Source organism: Tamandua tetradactyla, chromosome 6, assembly GCF_023851605.1.
Source record: "Tamandua tetradactyla isolate mTamTet1 chromosome 6, mTamTet1.pri, whole genome shotgun sequence".
NCBI lineage: Eukaryota > Metazoa > Chordata > Mammalia > Pilosa > Myrmecophagidae > Tamandua > Tamandua tetradactyla.
The window spans coordinates 49,146,672-49,173,968 of NC_135332.1; the positions used below are offsets into that span (position 1 = coordinate 49,146,672).

The following is a 27,297-nucleotide window of genomic DNA, read 5'->3' on the forward strand; positions in this document are numbered from 1 at the left end:
ATTTAAGGTTAAATAGCCACAACTCACTAGAGGCTACTGAATGGATAGGTGGATGGATGGATGGATGGATGGATGGATGGATGGATGGATGGAGCAAATCTGGCAAAATGTTAACAACTGGTGAATCTACACAAAGGGTTTACAGATGTTCATTCTATTATTTCTTGCAACTTTTTATATAAGTTTGAAATTTTCCAATATACAAAGTTTACAGGGAAAAAAATTACCTGCTGTCTTTGTCTGTTCTTTCATTGATGAGAGGAATCCATCGACTCGTTACCTAAAATGAAATATAACAAGCGCTAACAAGATAAGGACCTTCTTGAAAAACACCCTGTACTTAGATTCCTAGAATTCCAAATTGAGGATCAATTTTGAAAGTGTCTCATTAAAATTTAACTAAATATAGTGAAAAAAATTCACATATTCATACCTTATCAATAGAATGCTTGTTGTTAACAGCATAAACTATGCAGATGACATTAGCCTAGAAGAAAAATTACAAAGTTTTGGTATCTTTCATTAGTAAAAATGTAAACAGTCGCATATAATTAACAACTAGTTAACATACTGGGATCCAAGGGAAAAAGAACAAAATACAAAAACGTCAAAGAAAACGCAGGATGACACTAAGAGGAAAATGTCCCAAAGGACTTATAGCAAACATTCACATCCAAAAATCAGTGATAACAACAAAGAATTGAAAAAACCTTCTTGGTAAGGGAGAGGATAAAAAAAAGTTAACCCACAGGATCATCATGGTTATCCCAGGAAAAAAATTACAACTAGTATTCTTTTTAAAACTCACCTGTGAGATTTCTTGATGGAGTTGTTCATCACTCTGTTCTGCTTCTACAAACGTTAAAATTTAAAGAAAAATTTTAGGTGTGTCTATGTGTCAATGTTTCATATTTTAAATACTTTCATAAAAAACTACTGACCAAGCTAAAATCTAACACCCATCTAACAGCCCTTGAAATGACCTAGTGCAAGCTGAACCAGGTGGAAAAGACAAGGGCAAGCCAGTGGATTGGAAAGAGCTGCACTATGATAGAGAAGCTGGCTGGCACTGAAAGACAAGTCTACAAGAGGGTAACTCGGGCAGGGAAGAGCAGAAGGCATTGTGTGATAGATCTAGGTTGTCATCTGATCCAGAGTTAAGAAAGGTCAGGCAAAGGAGATTAAAGACTCAAGCTAGAAGATGAGGCACTGAAGGGTCAGAAGCCTAGACAAAGAATCTGCACACTCAGGGTCAACAGGCCAGTCAAGAATCCGGGCAATAGGATTTTTTCTTCTTCAATTTAAGAACATTTATTTCTAGGGTACACAGGCCTCAAACCACCATAGTGTGAATCAGTGTTTGATTAAGAAAATATGATTACAATGAGGACTGCTGAAGAGATCAATTAGGTGACCCATTTGGCCTTTGGCCTTTATGTTTTTGCACTTAAATTGTGCTTACATATCATATAACCTTCTCGTGCTTAAAGCCTGTCATACAGATATAGTTTTGTTTTGCTTTTTCACTTTTTTATTGTGTAATATAACATATATACAAAGCAAAGAAAGAAAAAAGCAATAATTTTTAAAGCACTCTTCAAAAAGTAGTTAGAGGACAAACCCTAGAGCTTCTCATAGGCTACCATACCACCATCTCAGATTTTTCCTTCTAGCTACTCCAGAACACTGGAGCACATATATACTTTAAAAAAATTTTTAAATACCAAAAAATACCAAACGCAAACATTCCTAACTTTCGATTATTCCATCCTACATATATAATCAGTAATTCACAATATCATCACATAGTTGCATATTCATCATTACGATAATTTCTTGGAACATCTGCATCCATTCAGAAAAAGAAAACAGAAAAAAATTCATATATACCATGCTCCTTAGCCCTCCCTTTCATTGATCACCAGCATCCCAAACTAAATTTACTTTAACATTTGTTACCCCTATTATTCATTTTTATTCCATATGTTCTGCTTTACTATTCCATATGTTCTACTAAAAGGAGCATGAGACACAAGGTTTTCACAATCACACAGTCACAATGTGAAAGCTATATCACTATACAATCATCTCCAAGAAACATGGCTACTGGAACACAGCTCTACATTTTCAGGCAGTTCCCTCCAGCCTCTCCATTACATCTTGACTGACAAGGTGATATCTATTTAATACGTAAGAATAACCTCCAGGATAACCTCTCGACTCTGTTTCGAGTCTCTCAGCCATTGACACTTTATTTTGTGTCATTTCACTCTTCCCCCTTCTGGTCGAGAAGGTTTTCTTAATCCCTTGATGCTGAGTCTCAGCTCATTCTACGGGTTTTCTCAATCCCCTGATGCTGAGTCTCAGCTCAAGGAATATATATTTCTTAATCATCACAATTGACCTATTTTTTTCTTTTTTTGTGAAAAATAACATATATACAAGAAAGCAGCAAATTTCAAAGCACATCGCAACAATTAGTTGTAGAACAGATTTCAGAGTTTGGTAAGGGTTACAATTTCACAATTTTCAGGCAATACAATTTTAAGATCTGCATAGCAAGTCTGAATAATAATAGCCAGACTTCAGGAGCAAAACTAGAGCATGATAATGAAGAGTTAAGAACTCTTCACATTTCTGGCTACATTTGGTTTCAGTGGGCTGATGTGCCTGTAAACTCACAGATGTGGGGAATATTCACGATATGGGTAGAATGAGGAAGCGAAGAAATGAAAAGCAAAGCAATTATTGACATATTTAGATTACTTTAAGTCAAATATGTCTCTTCCAAGTGCTTGTTATTTCTGACATACAAACTAATCATAAATGATTGGCACTTTATATTATGCCAAATAATTGGCCATGTTTTAAAGAACTTCTCATATCTTGAGTAATTGATGGGTTAATTCAATTCTAATACTGCAGTGAATCTAACTTATGGAGCTACACTTATCGAATAACTCTGTAAATAGTACTAGTTATGAGACTAACTACAGCAAAAGGCATCCAACCTCCCTCAGCTTCTAGTACAATGCTGCACAACAGAAATAAAATGAGAGCCAGAGAGGCAATTTTTAATTTTCTAGTAGTCACCTTAAAAAAGAAGAAAAGAAACAAATAAAATTAATTTTTATTTAACTCAAAATATAAAAAATATTATAATTTCAACAGGCATCCGACAGAAAATTATTGAGATATTTTACATTCTTTTTTCATACAGTCTTTGAAATCCATTTGTGTTTTACACTTATAGCACATCTCAATTCAGACTAGCCACATTTCAAGTGTTTAATAGCTACATGCATGAACAGCGCAGTTCTAGTACTTCTTTCTTAGAAATATGGAATACAAGCTTAGGAAAGTCAAGTATTATCAATGTATTATACTCATTTTTTTTTAAAAAGAAGAAATGCCAGAACTAAACAAAATGGTTAAAAAGTTAGTAATGTGTACAAGATTTTTAAATTTTGAAAAGCAATACTAATGTGCCTCTAATAATTATATAGTTATATATTATATATAGTGGTAAGCAAACTGACAACTGTTTTAGTTATTCTATTTGAGACAAACGCTAACAAATTAAAGAATAAATTCAGAACTCTTTCTAAATCATAAGAGCATGCCTGATAACAAAATTGACCCCGAATGTCTCTCTACAAACACACCAATTCAAGTATGGTAGGAATTTTTCTACTATTTCTCACTTACCATTCCTCGCTCTTTCGCATTATTATTATGGAATTCAACTTAGTAATTTGGGGACAAAGAACTGTGAGAAGGAAGCTTAGGGTAGGGGAACAGAGAGATACGAGATAAGAATGGTAAATGATCATTTACTGCTGGAAAGCACCACCTCTCAGAACATTTCTAAAAATTCAGTAAGTACCTTTTATGAGAACTATTAAATTAATCCTATAGCCTCACCTACAAGAGGACATTCATTACCTGAGTAATCTACGATGTGTGTTGGAACTCTTTCAGGAGTGACATCAGCTGGGATGGTGATTTCTTCTGCCCGGGGAGGAACCTTAGTTTGCAAACAAATATAGAAAAGGAAAACCCTTTGACTATTACCAAATAAACTTAATAAATTAAGTAAATTTATCTATATGAGCTTCTTTTGCTCATACCTATCCTTATAGTTATTTGGTGTACTCTTTAAATGGTTATTTTTGTGCTTTACCACAGATGCAAATATGTATTAAAAACCATATAATATGAACTAGTACAAATTTATAACACTTTCACAAAGAGTTAATAATAGAGTGGTACATGGGGGAAATTACCCATTGCAAGCTACGGATTATAGTTAACAGTAATACTTAGTATTTTTTCATCAACAGTAACAGGTGTACCATATCAATACTAGGAGTCAATAAGAGGGGGGTGAGATAAGGGATATGGGGTGTTTTGGATTTTCTTTTTTATGTTTATCTGTTATTTTCCCTTCTGCAGCAATGAAAATGGCTTAAATAATAATATCCCACTGCTGACTCCCAGATGCAGCTGACAAAAACAAAACCATATGAGAAAAAGTTTTTTAAAAAGCATGAACATTTCTACCTGTGTAGATAAGGGCATATTAAGGATACTTTGGATCTGACATAGACTATAACAGTATTTAAATTAATTTGGTGTTTTAAACATTAAATTTTAAAAATACGTTGTCTTCGTTTTACTTTGTTGAAGCCTTAAGACAACTTAAGATTTGCAAATGAGGAGCAATGTTAACCCAGGACAATCCTCAAATGAAACAAAAAAAATTATCAAAATTCATTTCTTCTAGAAGACAACTGATTGGCTACATAAGCCTCATGCTTAATTATTACATTTTTTAAAGAAAGATTGTATGAGTTTTTCAATTAGAAACCTTTTCCCACACCTAACAGGACTAAACTAGAATAACAATTTTAAATTAAATTATACTATCACAGAAAACTTTTGGGTACTATACTTGGAGTGATTATAAATTAATGATACTGATTCTGCAAACCACACATGAAAATACACTTCATTTCTTAAATTAGGTAATTATTTATTTAACCATCTTATTTAAGAGGAAAAAAGCAAAAGAAACAATAAATAGTTACGTGGTAGTTGTAAACACTGAAAACACTACTAAATGATATCTCAAATTCCTGTGTGAACAACGAAATTATACATATATTCCTATCTAAACAAGAATGGAGACAGAATAAATGCAAACTGTGGCACTAATAATAACTACTACGTAAAGAAAGATACATAGAAGTAAGTCTCATACCTTTTGCTCTGATCCAATTCCCCATAACAATATCTTAACTTTACACAGGTTATAGCAATAGTCCCTTGTATTAGAACTTCCAAAATGTAAATAAACATATTGCCAGTAATAAAAAAAGCATCTTAGGTTTGGTGACACTTTACTGTTATGACACTCTTCTCATTTGAGAGCCCTAACAATTCTTTTAGGTAGGTAAAGGTGGACTGAATTAGTTTCTCCATTTGTAAAATGAGGCAGGCGGATAATACTAATGATTTTCAAATATGTTTGTCAAAATCCTAGTGGTTCTTATGAAATGCCTCAAGGACTAGGTAGCTTTAAGCGGAAAGTCAGTGGAGATTCAGACCTTTCATGTTAACTTCACCTAAAGGAATGCTCACCTATTTTATATATTGGGCCTATAAAAAACATTATTTTTAAGAAAGGGTTATTTGGCTTACATAATCTCTAAGATCCCTTTCAGCTCCCAATTTACAAATGTAGATAATTAGGGCAAGACATCACAAATGTCCTAGTCAAGGTCAAAGGTAGGAAAGGCAAAGGACTTAGCTGGACTCAGATCTAATTTTAGTTCTTTCTCTTACACTATATCTGAGAGAAGTCCTTTATAAACTAATACAAGTCTTTTAAAAAGTCATAACTGTCAGAAAGGAAATACATGCAAAAAAGGGCAGAGATGATTTCATTCTAGCTCAATTTTGATAAAAATTTTAACATTTAAATATGGGAGAGAAATCAAAGTATTTACCTCTTCTGGGAATTCTTCACTGACAAGAGACATAATCAGTGAGGTCTTCCCAACTCTAGCTGTGAAAAGAAAAAATTGTTACTTAAGTAAAGTGTTTGGTCCTACATAAGCTCAAACTCAGCAACCACATAGGAAATCCGGTTACTGTATTTGTTAGCTATAATCAGAGATATCTAAATTACGAAGTTTTAGTACAATATTTAAAAATGTTTTTCTGCTTAGAAAAGTAATACAGTCTTATTGTTTTAAAAAAAATCTCCCATAACATGCCCCATTAACAGCTGATATATGTATACATACATACAACTCCCCAATTTTTCCTACACTTATGTTAACATATCATAATAATTTACCATAGTGGAACCATAGTATTCATACTATTTTACAACCTTCCTTTATTACTTACTCAGTGATATTGGAATTGTGTATTGGAATACCGGAACTGAGGCAGTATTTCACAACAATACATTAAAATCTTCTGCATTATTTTTTGACAGCTGTACAAGAATCCATTCTATGATATATAACTATTTATGTAATCCCTAATGATGAATATTTGGATTGTTTCCAAGTTTTCACTTTTACAAACAAGTCTTTCAACATGACAAATTCCTAGAAGTAGAACTCAAGTTAGCACACATGATTTTTTGCTTTTCATAAATATTATATTACCTCCAAAAAAGAATAAATCAATTTACATCTTCACCAACAAAATATCAGAGTACCTATTTCTCTACAGTTCAACATTCTTTCTTTTTTCAGGATAACCTAAACGTAATAAGGTAAAAGCAAGGAAACTCCTATTACATTTTCTATTCTAGCAATTTTTTTAATGTAGAAAATTCCAAGTCTTAATCCTCACTCTGAAATTAGACTCCTATTCCATATATCACTTTCTGATCATATATTTATTATTATTAAATATTCAACTGCTTATCAACTAAATCCTTTTGTGATTCTAGAAGAAAACAGTCTCTCTGCATATTAATCTTTGTCATAATAGCAAATTATAGTTTCCAAAAGTAAAGTCTGAACATAAAAGAAACGTGAAAACTTATAAGAAATCAGCCCTTCTTAAATGACTAAAAGAAAGGGGAACTAAAAATATAAGAAAAATCTCTGGAAAAATAATGAATGGCTAGAACAAAGGAAGGCAAGTTGGTCAAAACAACCTGTAGTGTGCGCTACGAAAAATTGAGTACTGCTGGTAGAGGGAGATAAGATTAGATGGCTTAACAGGTGTTTTCTGGTTTTGATTCTACAAACCTTTTGAACTGACATATATGAGAAGGCAAGGGCCACTCCCAAGTGGCTAACAATAAGGCAACATTTCAATTTGTTCCCACTATGTCAGTGAAACCAGAGCCCATCATCACAGAACTGTTAGAATTATCCATCTCCCCCCAAAAATTTTCAGATGAGGAACCTGGGGCCCAGAGACAATGATTTTCAGAAGGCGTCACTAAAAGATTCGCTGTACTCCTAAGCAAATAACCTACTTTCCGATGGTCAAGCAAGTGCTCTTCCCTTCCTTATATCATACTTTAAAAAATACTGCTAACACAAGTTAATAATACAGAAAGGGAAGGGTGACACCTAAAGTCAGCAAGCATCACAAATACAAATGTGATAACTAAAATGCTCACTGATTCATTGGCGACTGATTCAGCTCTAGCTGTTTTGCTTTTCTTTCAACTTTTTATCAGAAAATTTTAGACTTACAGAAAACACGCAAAAATAGTACCAAGGATTTATGCTATTGCCCAGATTCTTCAAGTGTTAAGATTTTATCACATCTGTATTATCGTTATGTCTATGTCTATGATTCTCTCTCTACATGCATATATATATATATAATTTTCTTTTCTAAACCACTTAAGAATAAGTTGCAAACATGATACCACTTTACTACTTTTGTATTATGTACATCATATCTGTTTTCCTTCTTTCTACACTCTTCTCCATACCTCTCTCTTCTGTCTTTTCGTATCTGACTCTAGTGCTCCCTTTAGTATTTCTTGCAGAGCTGGTCTCTTGGTCACAAATTCTCTCAGTGACTTTTTGTCTGAGAATGTTTTAATTTCTCCCTCATTTTTGAAGGACAATTTTGCTGGATATAGAAGTCTTGGTTGGCAGTTTTTCTCTTTTAGTAATTTAAATATATCATCCCACTGTCTTCTAGCTTCCATGGTTTCTGCTGAGAAATCTACACATAGTCTTATTGGGTTTCCCTTGTATGTGATGGATTGTTTTTCTCTTGCTGCTTTCAAGATCCTCTCTTTCTCTTTGACCTCTGCCATTCTAACTAATAAGTGTCTTGGAGAATGCCTATTTGGGTCTATTTTCTTTGGGGTGCGCTGCACTTCTTGAATCTGTAATTTTAGGTCTTTCATAAGAGTTGGGAAATTTTCAGTGATAATTTCTTCCATTAGTTTTTCTCCTCCTTTTCCCTTCTCTTCTTCTTCTGGGACACCCACAACACGTATATTTGTGCGCTTCATATTGTCCTTCAGTTCCCTGATCCCCTGTTCAAATTTTTCCATTCTTTTCCCTATACTTTCTGTTTCTTTTTGGAATTCAGATGTTCCATCCTCCAAATCACTAATTCTATCTTCTGTCTCTTTAAATCTATCATTGTAGGTATCCATTGTTTTTTCCATCTTTTTCTACTTTGTCCTTCACTTCCATAAGTTCTGTGATTTGTTTTTTCAGTTTTTCTATTTCTTCTTTTTGTTCAGCCCATGTCTTCTTCATGTCCTCCCTCAATTTATTGATTTCGTTTTTGAAGAGGTTTTCCATTTCTGTTCGTATATTCAGCATTAGTTGTCTCAGCTCCTGTATCTCATTTGAACTATTGGTTTGTTCCTTTGACTGGGCCATATTTTCAATTTTCTGAGCGTGATCCGTTATCTTCTGCTGGCGTCTGGGCATTTAGTCAGATTTCCCTGGGTGTTGGACCCAACAGGTTGAAAGATTTTTCTGTGAAATCTCTGGGTTCTGTTTTTCTTATCCTGCCCAGTAGGTGGCGCTCGTGGCACTCGTTTGTCTGCGGGTCCCACCAGTAAAAGGTGTTGTGGGTCCTTTAACTTTGGAAAACTCTCGCTGTGGGGGAGGTTCGCCAGCCGAAGCAGCTTGGAGGAGTGCCAATCCGAATCTCCCAGCCGGCCCGGGGATCCGAACGCAGGGAGGGTCGCCGGCCGCCGCAGCCCGGGAGAGCGCCCGTCCAAATCTCCTAGCCGGCCCGGGGCGCCAAGCGTGGCGGGAGGGCGCCTTCCGCCGCGGCCCGGGGGAGTGCACCGTTCCCAGCCGGACCGGGAAACCACGTGTTTGGAAGGGACCCCGGCCACCGTTCTCCGCGGCCTGGGTATCTCCGATACAATTCTCCCAGCTGGTCCGGGGGGGCCGCGTGTGTGTGGGGGGTGCCAGCCGCCGTGGCTTGAGGGACCGCCTGTCCAATTCTCTCAGCCGGCCCGGGAAGGAGGGAGGGAGGGACTCCGGCCTCCTGCCGCCCCGGCCCGGAGAAGCCCGCGTCCCTCAGCGATCTCACCGGAGCGGGTTCTCCCAGCCAGTCAGCCGTTCCAGAATGGGGTACGCTGTCTTCTTGATCTCTGTCGTGGCTCCGGGAGTTGTTCTGTATCGTTTCTACTCCCCTAGTAGCTGTTCTGGAGGAGGAACTAAGACCCGCGCGTCTTACTAAGCCGCCATCTTCTCCGGAAGTCCCCCCTAAATAGTTTTTTGATGCTCATATGAACATTGATGGGTGGGCCACAGTGGCTCAGCAGGTAGAGTTCTTGTCTGCCATGCTGGAGACCCGGGTTCGATTCCCGGTGCCTGCTTTGCTGGGGCTCCAGAGATTCAGGCGTTCATCCCATCTGTGTCACCAAATTGTTACCAGACAAAAGCTGTCAGTTTTTCTGCCCAACATACGCAATTACCAATTCCTGAGACACCAGGGTTTCCAAGAGAGTAAGAGTTTATTACTACATGTGTTGCAGGAGAATAGACTGCCAAACACTCCAAAATCTGTCTTCACCACTTTACTACTAAACATCTGAGTACGTATTTCCTAAATACAAGATCAGTCTTTTACATAACCACCATAAATCCTCAAGATCAGGAAATTAACACTGATATAACACAGTTATCTAATGAACAGAAATTATTCACAGTTCACTATTTGTGCCATTATTATCCTTTATAGAAAAGAGAAATACATTTTTTTGTGGTCCAGGATCCAATCTAAGATCAAATGTTGCATTTGGTTATCAGGTCTTTTTTTTACTATTTTCATTGCAATATGTGCATGCACCTATAGTCCATCAAAACTATACAATCAATGGCTCATAATATTATCATCTAGCTGTACATTCATAACCATGATCATTTTGAGGGCATATGCATCACTCCAGAAAAAGAAATAAAAAGAATAAAGAAAAAACTCTTACATCTCAAAACTCAAACCCTTCCCTCTCATTGACCACTAGTATTCCAATCTACCCAACTTATTTTATCCCTTATACCCATTATTTATTTTTTTGTCCTTATTTTTTCATTCATCTGTCCATACCCTGGATAAAAGGAGCAATAGACACAAGTCTTCACAATCACATGGTCACAATGTAAAACCCATACAATTATATAATCGTCTTCAAGAATCAACGCTACTGGAACACAATTCAACGTTTCAGGTACTTCCTTCTAGCCAATACATTACAACCTAAAAAGGGATAACTATATAATGCATAAGAATAACCTCCAGGATAACCTCTCAGCTCTGTCTGAATCTCTCAGCCACTGAAACTTTATTTTGTCTCACTTCTCTCTTGCCCGTTTTGGTCAAGAAGGCTTTCTCAATCCCTTGATGCCACCAGGTACTGATTCATACTGGAATTTCTGTCCCACATTGCCAGGGAGATTTACACCCGTGGGAGTTATGTCCCACATCGCTGGGAGGCCAGTGAGTTCACTTGCCACATCAGCTTAGAGAAAGAGAAGCCACATCTGAGCAACAAAAGAGGTTCTCTATGGGTGACTCGTAGGCCTAATTATAAGTAGGCTTAGCCTATCCTTTGCAGGGATAAGCTTCATAAGGGCAAGCCCCAAGATCAAGGGATCTGCCTATTGAATTGGTTATCCCCACTGCTTGCAAGAATAGCAGGAGTTTCTCAGATAGGGAAGTTTAATATTGCCTCCCCTCTCTCCAATCCCCCAAGGAGACTTTGCAAATTTTTTTTTAACTTTTTTAAATATCAGAAAACACCAAATGCAAACGTTCCTATTTTGATCATTCCATTCTACATATTTAATCAGTAATTTACAATATCATCACGTAGTTGCATATTCATCATCATGATCATTTCTTGGAACATTTGCATCTATTCAGAAAAAGAAATAAAACAAAAACAGAAAAAAAATTTATACATACCATATCCCTTACTCCTCCCTTTCACTGATCACTAGCATGCAAATTCTTTTTTATTCTCTGCCTAAAATACTCTGGGATGCATTGAGGCATCAAACTAGCCTGTATAAACCAACAAGATCTCATGCCCTATTCAAGATTCCATGATTACCATGTCTTTTTATGCTCCTTTAATCTGGAAGAGTTCTCCAACATTTTTGCCTTTCAAGATCTTAAGATTTTTGAAGACTATAAGCTGTTTAATTTGTAGAATATCCCTCAACTGGGTTTGTGTGATGTTTTTCCATGATTAATTTCAGGCTTTGCATTTTTGGCAGGAATATCCTAGAAGTGATGTTGTGTCCTTCTTACTGCATTATATCAAAAGGGAGGTGTCAATCTGTCTAATCATTACTGGTAATGTTAATTTGATCACTTGGATGAGGCGATACCTGTCAGGTGTCTCCACAGTAAAGTTACTATTTTTCCTTCTGCAATTATAAGTATCTTGTCGGAAGATACTTTGAGAGACTATGCAAACATACTATTTCTCCTCAAAATTTTGTGTTAGCACCCACTGATGATCTCTGCCTGAAAAAAGTATTGCTGTGGTGCCTGTGGAAAAGATGATCCATCTACATTACTTTGCATTTGACTATTAAAAATAAAGAAAAAGAAAAAAAAACTTTCTCTTCTGATATGTATGTATCTCAGTATGGACTCATGGGTTCCTATATTATTCTATGTGCTACTTTAAAAAATGACATTTTTGCAGGTATAAGTTAGCATTTGCAATATGATCCTATTTTATAAATAAATATGCATGTACATAAAAAAAACTTGAAAGGATATTGTGCCAGTTTGAATCTGTGGTAGACCCTAGAAAAGTCATGTCCTTCAATCCTCATTCAATATTGCTGGCTGGGAGCTTTTTTTGGGGGGGTGGAGGTGGGGTACATAGTCCGGGAAGGGCTGGGAGCTTTTTGATTGTTCCCATGGAGATATGACTCATTCAATTGTGGGTATTAACCTTGGATTAGAGGGAGATATGACTCCATTCATTCCAGTGAGTCTTGGTTAGTTTACTGAAATCATTTAGAAGAAGAAACATTTTGGAGAGTCCCTTTTTAGAGCCATGAGAAAGCCATGGCAGAACCACGAAGCTGAGAGCCCACTCAACCAGACACCTTTGGAGATGCAGAAGGAAAATGCCCCTGGGGAAGTGTCATGAAACAAGAAGCCGGGAGAGAAAGCTGGCAGATGCCCCCATGTTTGTCATGTGCCTCTCCAGTAGAAAGAGAAACCCTGAACGTCATCGGCCATCTTGAACCAAGGTATCTTTCCCTGAATGTCTTAGATTGGACACTTCCATAGCCTCGCTTTAATTTGGACATTTTCATGGCCTTAAAACTGTAAACTTGCAACTTAATAAATCCCCCCTTATAAAAGCCATTCTATTTCTGGTACATTACATTCCAGGAGGTAGCAAACTAGAACAGATATATATATATACACACATCAACAGTATTATCTCTTAAGTAATGTTCTTAATTGTGCTTTTTCATATTATCTAAATTTTCTACAAATAACATCTAATTATTACTAGTAGAGAAGATTAAGTACTATTTTTTTAAGTATTACTTTAATAGTCATTTTTTAGTAGCAAAAATTGGCATGTTCTAAATTTACAGAGGACAACTGAAATTCACCTATACATTGGCAGATTAAATGTATTCTTTCATCCCTTCAACAAATATTTCTTGAGCACGTCTACATGTCAGGCAATCCTTTCAGGTGCTAGAGATACCACAGCAGTCTAGGCACTTGTTTCAGAAAATTTGAAAACTATAGTCATATTTGATTCACCTCCCCTATGAACTTAGCATTCAAAGTTCTGTCAAATTTTTCTTTGAAATTTTAAATATTCATTCTTTTTTCTCTGTTCTCCTTTTCCCCTAGTTATTGCACTTTTATTGCAACACCTGCCAGTTTCCAACTTTCTACTCCCTTCACCCCCTTTCTCCAGTCTCTCCCCTCTTGAATCTATCAAGAATACAACTGTCACTTCATCTTCCTTACACACACTTTTCATTTTCCAATTCACTGGCTTAAAAGCCTTCCTTGACTCACAATTATCTACCTCATCAAATTGAAGCTATTTTACTAGCCTTTGAGGATCATATAAAATTTAGTCCCAACTTGCCTATGTAATTTCATTTTCCATTATTCCCTACATACACACAAAGTGATGGTTAATTTCATGTGTCAACTTGGCTAGCATATGGCATCCAGTTGTTTGGTCAGCAAGCTCTGACCTCACTGTTATTGTGAAGGTGTGGTGTGAATTTAAATTTGTCCATTGACTGTATCTATGGCTGATTACATCTATAATCAACAAAGGAGACTGCCTTTACAATGAGAAAAGTCTTATCCAAATAGTTGAAGGTCTAAAACTGATGACTTCAGCAGTCAGAAAGAAGAATTTCTATTTCTACTTCAGCCAGCCTTCTTCTGGGGAATTCAACTTCAACATCAAGTTCCCAACTTGTAGCCTTCCCTACTGAATATGGAATTATGAATTCCTATGGTTGCTTGAGCCATTTTGCAGTAAATCTCTTTAATATTTACATATCCATACATACACACCCACACCCACACTCATATCCTGCCAGTTCTGTTTCTTTGGAGAACCCTGACTAATATCACAATTTGCTCAAAATGAGGCTATTCTTTTCATATAAACACAAACAAGTCCTGCCCCCTTACATTGTTTTCCTCATCCAAAAATGTCCATCCCTCTACTTTTCTAAATCTTAAACATCTCTCAAGGACAGCTCAAATTATACCTCATCCCTAAAAACTCCCCAGGGCTATTGTAGCTCTCACTTTACACTCCCACCTACTTTGAACTACTCCTGTGCTACACAACATATTAAACTTTTTAGTGCTATATGATAGATACTAAAATACCATGAATGAGTCTACACTAACACAATAACCAAATATTTGGAAACACATGGACAAGCAATCAAAATTTTAAATATTATATGCATGGGAGAAGGACCTCTAGCACATCAACCACACTAACCAACTTGATTTGATTTCACCTCACCCAAGCACAATAGTTTTGCTATAATGCTGTAACACTTCGGCACCACCACTTGGAAAATTAGTTCCCCTTCTCTTCTATACTTAGCATTCAAGAACTTTCTCAAAATCACAAGACTGGGTAGAGGATGATATCATCCATATTTTAAAACTTCATCTTCTATGTGAGACTAAAGGGAGAGATATTTATTTGGTGCAAATTTTTATTTTGGCTAGGGTATTTCCTCATTTAACTTGTATGGTCAGTTTAATTGAACACCATAAGCACATGGAATCTTGAATAAGCTTGAGATTTTGTTGGTTTGTACAGGTTAGTGTGATGCCCTGATAAATTCAAGTGATTTGGACAATGAATAAAGAAGTATTTGCAAAATCCCCTTGGTGGAATGGGAGGAAAGGGGGAAATATTCAGCTTTCTCATTTGGACAGTTTCTGTTATTCTCACAAGCAAGGGCCGAGCCTTCAATCTTGGGGTTTGCCCCTATGAAACTTATCCTTGCAAAGGTTAGGCTAAGCCTACTTAAAATTAGGTCTAAGAATTACCCCCAGAGAAACTCTTTTGTTTCTCAGATGTGGCCTCTCTCTCTAAGCCAACATGGCAAGTGAACTCACTATCCCCCACCCCCGCACACACATGGGTCATGACTCCCAGGGGTGTAAATCTCCCTGGCAAAGTAGGACAGAAATCCCAGGATGAGCTGGGACCGGGCATCAAGGGATTGAGATAACTTTTTCGACCAAAATGGGGAAGAGAGAAATGAGATAAAATAAAGTTTCAGTGGCTAAGATATTTCAAACAGAGCCAAGAGCTTATCTGGAGGTTATTCTTATGAATTATATAGATATCCTCTTTTTTGTTTAAGGTGTATTAGAATGGTAGAGGGAAGTGCCTGAAACTGTAGAGCTGTGTTTCAGTAGCCATGTTTCTTGAAGATGACTGCATAACGATCATAAAATAAAGTTTCAGTGGCTGAGAGATTTCAAACAGAGCCGAGAGCTTATCTGGAGGTTATTCTTATGCATTATATAGATATCCCATTTTTAGTTTAAGGTGTATTAGAGTGGCTAGAGGGAAGTGCCTGAAACTGTAGAGCTGTGTTCCAGTAGCCATGTTTCTTGAAGATGACTGTATAACGATATAGTTTTTACAATGTAACTGTGTGATTGTGAAAATTTCTGTCTTCTGATGCTTCTTTTACCCAGGATATGGACAGATGAGTAAAAAAATATGGATTAAAAAATAAACAAATAATAGGGGGAACAAAGGTTAAAATAAATTGAGTACACTGAAATACTAGTGGTCAATCAGAGGGAGGAGTAAGACATATAGCATGTATGAGCTTTTCCTTTTTTATTTCTTTTGCTGGAGTGATGCAAATATTCTAAAAAATGATCATGGTGATGAATACACAACTATGTGATGATATTGTGAGCCACTGATTGTACACCATGTATAGAATGTTTGTATATCAAGAATCTTTGTATGTTTGCTTGTTAAGATTTTACAATAAAAATATTTTTTTAAAAAAAGAACTCTCTCAATGTTTTTATTAAGAGCAACTGAGAAACTGTGACGAGTAGGTAACAACTGAGGCCATCAAATTTTAAAAAAAATCCTAAAATTGCTTTTTTGACTTTGTTTTTAGTCAAAAAATAATGTTGAAATTTCAAATAATATTAAAGGACGGTATGAGAGTTTGGTATTTATCAAAAGGAGCTACTGCTCAAAAATTTGAGAAACACTATAATAGAACTTCTATCCAAGGGTGCAATTCCATTCAGATACATCTGCCTCCTGCTTGGACCAAATTAAGAACACAACAAAAAAAAACCCATAAAATATTAACTGACTGCTTCTATGTAACCCATCTTTTTTTGTGCAAATATTTACTAACAGTTCATCTGACAAGTAATTATCTGAAAGTAACAATAATAGCAACAGCAACTACTACCTTTTATATACTTAGTAAGCGCCAGGTATTGTGCTAAGCATTACATATGTCATTCTAATTCTCTTAACAATTTTACGAGGCTTTTCAGTCTATATTTTATGGAAGAACCAACTGAAGCCGAATGACTTGCTCAAGGAAACACAGCTAGTAAGTGCTAGAACTAAGATTTCAGCCCAATTCTGTCTGATTCCAAAGTCTATACTCCTTTTATTTTCTTTTTTTGGTGAAATATTTATATAAAGAAAACCATAAACATCCACCAACCAGCTAAAGAAATAAAACATGACCAATCAGCTGAATCTCCCTTCTCACTGAACTGCCCTCTCTATCACTCAAAAATAACCACTTTCTTGAATTTCAAATCTGAGCTCTTAACCACTAAGCTATATAGCTTCAAGTGTGATGTGCTAGAAGCCGGAGAGTTAGCACTGAATAGAAAAATATGTTCCCAGTCCCCGCGGAGTTTCCTAGACCTCCTTTATGAAAGCCTGACATTTCCCACCCATTACATGAGCATCTCCAGAAAGGCTAACGAACGTTCATTTTGCTATCCCCTGCTTTTAGTAGTCATAGCTGTTATTATTATACATTTGAATAAATTAAGTGAGCCCTGGACTGGACAGAAAATCTAGATTTGGGAAGAGACTATGCTACGAACAGTATGACTCTGAGCATTGTCACAATCTCTCTCTGAGTCTCAATTTTCTCATCAATTAAAAAAAAAAGGATTGGACTAGATGCTAGCTAAATGCTTATATCCCATGATTAATCTAAACTATCATATAGCTCACCTAGGAAACATGTCTGTGACACAAAAGAAAAATGAATTGCACCAAGCACCTTAGAAACCAAAAACAGATTCCAAAATTGTATCTGTTTTAACAAGGTAAGGGAAAGTGATCTGGCAGCAACTTTCGCTGATCTACAAGAACAACATGGGACTCTTCAAGTCTAGGGTCCAGGAATCTCTACATGCTGCTGACTTATATTCAGTATTTTATAATCCTTTTTCCTTAAATAATTCTTTTCATCAAGGGGGTATACTTAAGGTTCAATCAACCTCAATCCTTCAACTAGTTCAAGGAACTGTTCATATTAGTTTACCCTAATTCCACATTATCATGCACAATGGAGACAAAACGGTTATCTTAAACTGAGGCCAAGTCACTGCGCTCTTATTTTAGCATCAGAAAACCTACAACTTGGACCTCCTGTCTATTTTCTACTCTTGGCAACTGATGCTGCAGAGTAAGATGACCATCTGGGTGAGGGGCCTAATAAAGTTCCAGCAAAGAGTGGTAACGTCTGATCTAAAAGGAATCACACCCAGGAGAGCTCTTTGTTGTGAAGTCCTATCAAGTTTACCCAGGTCTGTTCTTTATGTAATTTATTTTAGGTGTAGTATAACTCCCAGGTACTTAAACAAGGATTTTGGAAGATCCAATGCCTGTACGATCCCTGTGACCTCTGAACTTCTGGGCCTTGCTTGCCCCAGTAGAGATGCCCACTTTTCCCCTGCATTTCCAAAATCCCACAACTGCCACCAGCAAAGATCAGACACTTTTCTATTTCCAAAGAGCTCTCCTGGACGTATTTTACATCTCTACATTCTTATCCTTAATCTAGAAAACAGGTCTGAATTTGAGAACAAACTATGTCATGAACAGTATGACCCTGAGCATTGTCACAATCTCTCTCAGCCTTAATTTTCTCATTAGTTTTTTTAAAAAAGGACTGGACTAGATGCTAACTACATGCTATTATCCTATGATTAATCTAAACTATTGTATAGCCTACATTAAGAATGCAAAAAATGAATCAGATGCTCAACACAAGTGCTCCTTGATGACCAAAAGGAAAACAGGACCTACTCTTATTCCTAGAGAAATCTGCCCATCTCAATATCTGTAAGACCTCGATTCTTCTCAGAATCCCCTTTTCAGTATTACTGTTTTAAAATTTTGCTGGTATCTCACCATTCCAAAGCCGTCACTAGTCTCAGAAGGAATCTAAGAAACTTATTTTTTTACATAACTCTTAATCCACAGTTCAAAAAGGTTATATAGCAGGAAGCAGTCCCTAGTACTGCCTGCTGCCTTTCCCTGGAACCCACAAATACATCCTGTGCTCAGAACCAGGTGTGCCAGCCTAGGTGGATAAAACAAACCCTTACTCGATAAGGGGAGTACGGATACATTCCTATTGTTCTGAGCACACGTAAACATTCACGGGACAGAGCCTGACTCTAGTAGACAGTGATTATGACATACAGCTCACACCTGGTAGCATGTCTGTCCCTGACAGGAAGGGAGCAGGGTTCCTCCACTATGGCAGCATATGAACACACGGGGCAGAGTAGGTGGGTGCTGTATCTTCCTTTGATGGCCACAAATCGCAATCCGTTGGCTATGTGGAACCAACACCCACAAGTGAAGATGACCTTACTGTATCTCTTCTCATTTAGTAATAACTATCCATTCTTCCCACTCCTGTAACCATTATACTCCTTTCTGTCTCTATAAATTTGTAAGAGAAAGCATATTTTTGTCCTTTTGTGCCTGGATTATTTCACTCAAACATGATATCTTCAAGGTTCATCCATGTTGTAACATGTTTGAGCACTTATTTTTATGGCTGAATAATATTCCATTATATAGATATAGCACATTTTGTTTAATCATTCATCTGTTGATGGACACTTGGATTGCTTCCACCTTTTGACTATTGTGAATAATGCTGTGATAAACATTGACGTACAGATATCTGTCTGAGTCCCAGCTTTAGTTCTATTTGGTACACTTAGGAATGGAATTGCTGGGTCATAGGGTAATTCTATGTAAAATTTTCTGAGGAATCGTCCATTTGTTTTCCACAGTGGCTGCATCACACCAACAATGTACAAGGGTTCCTTCCTATTTCTCTGTATACTCGCCTACATTTATTTTTAGTTCTTTTAATAATAGCTATACTAGTGGGTGTGAAGTGGTATCTCATAGTTTTAAGCTGCATTTCCCTAATGGCTAATGATGGTGTGCATCTTCTCACCTACTTACTGGCTATTTGAACATCTTCTCTGGAGAAATGTATATTCAAATTCTTTGCCCATTTTTTTTTGCATGGGCAGGCACCAGGAATCTAGCCCAGGTCTCCGGCATGGCAGGCGAGAAATCTGCCTGCTGAGCCACTGTGGCCTGCCCCCTATATTTTCTTTTAAAAGTTTTATAGTATTAGCTCTTATAATTAGGTCTTTGATCTATTTTGAACAAATTTTGTATGGGGTAAGAGGTAAGTCCACATGCATGTGGATTTCTAGTTGTCCCAGCACCATTTGTTAAAGAAATTATTCTTCTCCCATTGAAAGAACTTGGCACTCTTGTTGAAAATCAACTGGCCATAGATGTATGGATTTATCTCTGGACTGTCAATTCTATTCCATTGGTCTATATGTCTATCCTTATGCCAGTGTCACACTGTTTTAATTACTGTAACTTTGTAGTAAGTTTTGAAATTGGGAAGTATGAGTCCCCCAACTTTGTTCTTCTTTTTACAATGTTGTTTTGGCTTTAGGGTCCCCTGCAATTCCATATGAATTTGAGGATCAGCTTTTCGATTTCTGCAAAAAAGGCTGTTGAAATTTTGATAGGGATTGTACTGAATTTTTAGATCATTTTAGTTCATCTCTCTCCTTAAAACTCATTAGAACAATGCTATTCCTGGTCAGAGTCCCTTTCTGCCTTTCCCATGGTCTCCCTATGTTCCCAGTGATATTTTCAGAACAGAAGGATGAACATTCTGAGAAAATTCAGGCTTCTTCATAGTTCAACTTTTCAGGTAGGCTACTGACAACAAATAGGACATGCCACCAGGTCTGTTTCAATAGCACAGGACAAGAAACCTCTTGGCAGAAAAGGGGGTGTTCTAGTTTGCTAGCTGCAAGAAAGCAATATACCAGAAACAGAATGGCTTTTAAAAAGGGGAATTTAATAAATTACAAGTTTACAGTTCTAAGGCTACGAAAATGTCCCAGTTAAAGCAAGTCTATAGAAATATCCAATCTAAGGCATCCAGGGAAGGTACCTTGATTCAAGAAGGTCGATGAAGTTCAGGGTTTCTCTCAAGTGGAAAGGCACATGGTGAACACGGTGTCATCCGCTATCTTCCTCTCCAGCACCCTGGGAGGTGTTTCCCTTCATCTCCAAAAGTCACTGGCTGGTGGACTCTCTCCTTCGTGGTTCTGCAGCATGATGCTCTGGTTTTCTTGTGGCTCTAAAAGGGGACACTCTCCAAAATGTTTCCTCTTTTAAAGGATTAATGGATGGAGTCACAACTCCATGGAAGTTATCTGATCAAAAGTTACCACCCCCAATTGGGTGGGTTATATCTCCATGGGAACAATCAAAATGCTCCCAGCCAGCAATATTGAATGAAGATTAAAGGACATGGCTTTTCTGGGGTCCACCACAGATTCAAACCAGCACAGGGGGTATTGTAAAGCCTAGGCTATCATAAAAAATGATTGGCCCCCATCAAAACTTGAAGTACTCAACTTGCTAACTTCTGGCCACTCAATATGGACAGATCAGGGGTCACAATTAATTTGCTCATATTGACAGATACTCTAACCCCTCCCTGTCTTTGCTGATCTGACACTCAACTGAACTAACATGCTCACTTGGAAACTGTTATCCATCTTAACTACTACGAATTGCATTAAAACTCATTCCATGTTTGTGATTCTCTAGAGCAAGGAATTCTGCAGGTACAATGGAACTTAGGTTAGTTACTCCAAATCCTAGTTCTACACTCACCGCTCTCAAGTGAAAATTCTCTACCCAACCTTTGGTCTAACCAGACTATCAATCCTGGTTTCTCCTTAACTACTATGTCCAGTAGCAGTCTAGTACTCTGCACATGTTCTAAAGTTTCTAACTGACACAAAACAGTTGAATTTTTCCTGGCTCCTACAGACAGTAATTCTTTATATATTTCTTCAACTATGTAAAATGACAAAATGACTTGTAATGACAACCAATAAGCACGGGTAGATTTGCTTAAGATACAATTGTCATCATAGAAATTGTGAAACTTATGTATGTAGTGGAGAAGCTTAGCCTACCTATAGGTATATCTAAGAGTTACTACCAGAAGACCTTTTTTGTTGCTCAGATATTGTCTCTCTCTCTCTCTAAGCCCAACTCTACAAGTGAAATCACTGTGCTCCCCACTACGTGGGACATGACATCCAGGGGTGAAGTCTCCCTGGTGGTGTGGGACATGACTCCCAGGGATGAGCCTGGCCCTAGCACTGTGGGATCAACAATGCCATCCTGATTAAAGAGGGGAAAAGTGTAACAAATAAGGTATCAGTGGCTGAGAGAGTTCAAATAGCATCAAGAGGCTACTCTGGAGGTCACTCTTACGCAATTTTCAATTAGACATTGCTACCTATCATCGCTTGCCAACCCCCAAACAAAAACCATTTCTGCCAATTGTATAGAACACTTAGAGTGTTATACAAGATTCTACAAAGTTCCATGCATTAGGGTAACTTTCCAGAAACCTACAACCTCCAAATGGGTCCCTAGACCAGATAAGTCCTGATACACAGAGGGGCCAGCCTCACCAAAGCATCAACTAGTCCTATCCCCTCTATCGCATATTATCGACAGCTTCTTTCAACATGAAAAGGTTAGGATGGACATAGGTCAAATACCCCTAAAGAATGGGATAAAAAGATCAAAGGTGATGGTGGAGTTATACAGAGAAGCTTAGATTTAACAAATGAGTATGACTGATGAATCATTATATTGATATTTCTTTTAATCTCCAGTATCTTTGAGCAGCTACAAGTAAAACCCTAAAATTGTAGAAATGTAACCCACACCAAACTTGAAATCTGTTCTACAACTAATTGTTATGATGTAATTTGAATTTATTGCTTTTTTGTATATATGCTATTTCACAAAAAAGAAAAAAAAGTCAATTGCAATGATAAATGCACAGCTATATGAAGATGTTGTGAACCACTGACTGTACATCTGGATGATTACATGGTATGTGAGTGTATAACATATATTAAAAAAAAAAAAGAACTAGGCAGATTCAAGGTCAAATCCTTAGTCCCCCACTTACTAGCTAATGTGACCTTGGGCAAGTTACTAAACCTCTTTAAACTTCAGTATTCTCATCTGTGAAACAGGAATTATGATGCTTTCTACCCTATGTTGGGAGCACTAAAGGATTCAGCACCTTGTAGATATCTGGAAAATGTTAGTTTTCCTCTCCTTAAGGATTATCTTTTCTAATTGTTTGGACTTCAAAAATATCTATAAATTATCTTTTTCCTGCAGTCTGAATGGCCTCAACCTTGTTGTACACTTCTTAAAATAATGTCAATTCAGTAAGATACTTGCATATGCATATCAAGACCTATGATCACATGCTTTACTTATGGATGAACATAAAACATATACAAGACAGTAGTACAAAAGAATGGGAACAGTTTTGTTTAAGTCATATACATCAGTACTACCATTTGTATGATACTTTTGTTTATTTATTTCTGTTCTGCCTCACTTGGAAAAGGAATTAAGGCAGTTTAGAACTCACTACAACAAAAAATTCCATTTTTGAAATAATTGTATAATACAAGGCCTTTTAAATGTCAAAGAACATGAATCTCTTTCAAACAAAAATCCAAGAGTGACTTTCTTTCTGAATAAAGTTCAAAATTGGAGCAAGAAAGTTAAATTACAGTAAATTTGGGAGAAAATGAGCTCATTTTGGGTTCCCTTTTGAAAGGGCAGTGAGATGACAGCTATTTTAATAAGGAAGTATACAGATGTGATTTAGTTAAGCAATGCTTCAGTGACTCTAAACTGGGGCTTTTTGCTTCCCTTAAGTCCTACCTATCTAACCTTGAATGAGATGAACAAAGAAATAATGAGGCAGCAGTTTTAAAATTAAATTAGGCCAATTTTTAGCTAATTTTAATTGACAAATATGTATCTTAATGGTAAGGAAAACATTTTAGGATACTAAATTCTTAAAATTATTCAAATAAGCCTATCAAAAAGTCCCTTTACACTGGCAGATATGCATATAAACATTAAATATTTTTAACTACTCCAGAAAATAAAAATTATTTCCAGAAAGGAAAAAAATTTCAAGGTCCTGTCTAATCTTTTTCACTAATTAAAATTTAGATTCAATATGGAGGACAAAAAATTATCCTTCGCTAGCCAGCCAACTGATGGTCTCTATTTTGCCTGAAAAATACTGAAGCAATCTACAAAAACAAAAAGCAAGACCACAATTACCCCAAGGAGATAGGCTTTTTATGACTCGGTTTAATGCTACATGCCACAGTTCTGAGACTGTATTCTTCTAAGTAGGTCATCCATGGGAAACATAATTCATCATCATAGGATAAATTATCTAAAAATTATCCAGGTTACAAACCCCTTTGTCTTTTTATCACATCTCTTGAACATCTAATTCTAAATGAGAGCAAAATTCCTAATATTCAAGAAGCAGAAAAAAAGTCACTGGTTCCAATTACCACTCAGGTTCTAATTGGCTCATTATTATCATTATCATTATTATTATTTTGTTTTTTTTTGCATGCTGTATAGCAGGGGTCACATTTCATTCTTTCTCCATGTGAGTATCTCCTTACTGCAGCATCATTTGTTGAATTTTTGTTTGTTTTGTGTGTTTGTTTGGGAAGTGCATGGGCTGGAAACTGAACCCAGGTCTCCCATATGGCAGATGAGAATTCTACCACTGAACTACCCTTGCATCCCTCCATTATTATTTTTTAAATAACAAACACCCCTTGCTTCAAGTGGCAGATGTACCTATTCTTCATTTTTTATCCTTTTTTTTTTTTTAACAAGAAGCCTTGCTGGCTCTTCCTAAGTTACTAAGTTATATAGTTAGGATATACTGGAGGCAGGGTGACTATGCAGTTATAATTTTAACTGGAAAACTTTAGCATGTGGGGAAATAGCCAAACACAGTTCTAAAGGAAAATGTCATTGACCATACACAGACAATGGTGACCTGCAGAAAGACAAATACTATCACACAGCTATGGCTTACCCCTCTCCTTTAAATCAGATCAACATTAGTGCCCAACTTTTGCCAGAACAGCAAAAAGATACAGGATTCAAGACAAGAATTGAAGACATACGTGAAGATACTGTAAAATACATTCTATTCAAATATTCTTGGCCACAGATCATCATCCAAGTACTAGACCACATTATAACTGAAACCAGAGCAGTTTCATCTTCAAATATCATTCTAACAAGACCAAAATGAAAATCAGTATGGCTTCAAAATGACCTTAGATGGGGACAATCAAATCAATAGGCTGAGCCCTTGATCTTAGAGTTTACTCCACTGAAACTTATTCTTGCAAAGGACAGGCTAAGCCTACTTAAAATTAGGCTTAAGAGTCACCCCTAGAGAACCTCTTTTGTTGCTCAGATGTGGCCTCTCTGTCTCTAAGTCAACTCAGCAATCGAACTTACTACCCTTCCCCAGGGTGTAAATCTCCCAGGCAACATGAGACAGGATTCCTAGGATGAGCTGGGACCTGGCATGAGATTGAGAAAGACTTCTTGACCAAAAAGGGGAAAAGAGAAATGAGACAAAAGAAAGTTTCAGTGGCTAAAAGATTTCAAGCAGAGTTGAGAGGTTATTCTTATGTATCATTTGCAGTATATAAATATCCTTTTTAGGTTATAGTGTATTGGAGTGGCTGGAGGGAAATACCTGAAACTGTTGAACTGTGTTCCAGTAGCTTGATTCTTGAAGACAATTATATAAAGATATAACTTTTACAAAATAACTGTGCTTGATTCTTGAAGACAATTATATAAAGATATAACTTTTACAAAATAACTGTGGGCTTGTGAAAACCTTGTGTCTGTTGCTCCTTTTATCCAGGGTATGGACAGATCAGCTAAAAAATATAGATAAAGAATAAATAAATAATAGGGGGGACAAAGAGTAAAATAAATTGGGTAGATGGAAATACCAGTAGTCAATGAGAGGGAGGGGTATGGGGTACAGTAAGTATGAGTTTTTTCTTTTTTTTAATTTATTTTTCCGGAATGATACGAATATTCTAAAAAATGATCATGGTGAATAATACATAGCTATGTGATAAATTTGTGGGTCACTGATTATATACCAAGTATGGAATGTATATATGTAAAGCTTTACCAATAAAAATATTTTTTAAAAAATGACTTTAAGATTGAGAAAACCTGCTTGGCCAAAAGTAGGAAGAGCAAAATGAGACAAAATAAAGTGTCAATGGCTAAGAGATTCCAAACAGAGTCGAGAGGTTATCCTGGAGGTTATTCTTATGCATTATATAGATATCACCTAATTCGTGAAGGTATAATGGAGGCTGGGGGGAACTGTCTGAAAATGTAGAGCTGTGTTCAGTAGCCATGCTTCCTGAAGATGACTGTATAATGATACAGCTTTTGCAATGTGACTGTGTGATAGTGAAAACCTTGTGTCTGATGCTCCTTTTATCTGAATTATCGACAGACAAGTAAAACATATGGATTAAAAAGAAATAAATAATAGGGGGAACAAATGTTAAAATAAATTTAGTAGACTGAAATGCTAGTGATCAATGAAAGGGAGGGGTAAGGTGTATGATATGTATGAATTTTTTTCCGTTCTCTTTTTATTTCTTTTTCTGAATTGACGCAAAATGTTCTAAGAAATGATCATCATGATGAATATACAGCTATGTGATGAGATTGTGAGTTACTGATTATATATGTAGACTGGAATGATCATATGGTAAGAATATTTGTATTTGGATGTTGGTATGCTCAATAAATAAAGAAAAAAAATGACCTTAGGAAACTTTTTCTCTAAAATAAATTCTAGCTTGTACATAAAGTTTCTTATTTCTAGCTTTATACCTAAAGTATCTTTCCCCAACCTACTTCGATCCTCTGTGACTGCCCGTGGTATTTCAAGGAAAAGCTGACCTCTTTTGGCAAGGGCTATAATTCCTTGACGGCCAAGTCATGAAACAGCATGGCATTATCATCATAAGTCACCGATCTACTTTACTGCCAGAACACAGGAATCTCCCAGATGAAGCTAAAAACATGGAACAAGAGACGGGATGAATGCTGTCCCTTCAAATTCTAACAACAACATAAAAGAATGGATTTAAGAACGGAGAATGATCACATTTTTATGACTGAAGGCATGGCCTGAAAAACAAGGAACATCTAAACAACCTGATCTAGCTTAAACTCATTCATTCTTTCAACAACTATTTGAGTACATCCTTTGTGCTAGGCCTGTTCCAGGCGCTGGGGACATGGCAATGAACAACACAAATCTCCTGCCCTGATGAAGTTCCCTTTCTACCCAAAGAGACAAATAAGTGAACAAATCTGCAGAGCAATGGGGACAATGACTGAGTCAGGGCTTTCTTTTAGAGCAATGGAGAAGAGCATGGTACAAGGGGAAAGCAAAGGGCAGACTGCGAAAGGGCTTTTAAACCAACATTAAAAAGTCAGAAATGTATTCTAAGTGAATGCAGAAGTCAGGGGAGAATTTTTAAAGTGGGTAACAGAATCCAGGATATTTTTAAAAGATGACTCTGCCTGCCACATGGAGAATAGACTAGAGGGCAAAAAGTAGAAACAATGAGACCAGTTAAGGGGATATTACAATAGTCTAGGTCACAGCCAACTAAAACTTATATTATCCCGTGTACTTTTAATGTAGTTATACGACATATAAAAGAGTATTAAATTAAGGTTCTTGCTAATTT

At 36.7% G+C, this 27,297-nt stretch overlaps 1 protein-coding gene across 7 annotated transcripts in view; it reads right to left on the reverse strand.

Annotated features, from left to right (window-relative positions):
- The window catches only part of RHOT1 (ras homolog family member T1), a 75,489-nt gene that overhangs the window by 44,549 nt on the left and 3,643 nt on the right, over positions 1-27,297 (reverse strand). For 5 of the 7 annotated variants that reach the window (XM_077165221.1, XM_077165225.1, XM_077165227.1 and 2 more), the window contains exons 2-6: positions 6,012-6,070; positions 3,946-4,027; positions 809-852; positions 434-487; positions 228-280 (exon numbers count right to left, since the gene is read on the reverse strand). In XM_077165221.1, the coding sequence (XP_077021336.1) occupies positions 228-280; positions 434-487; positions 809-852; positions 3,946-4,027; positions 6,012-6,070 (292 nt within the window). Of the gene's footprint in view, positions 1-227; positions 281-433; positions 488-808; positions 853-3,945; positions 4,028-6,011; positions 6,071-20,549; positions 25,232-26,497; positions 26,613-27,297 lie in introns of those variants that run through there. The other 2 variants (XM_077165224.1, XM_077165223.1) reach the window with 2 other exon arrangements.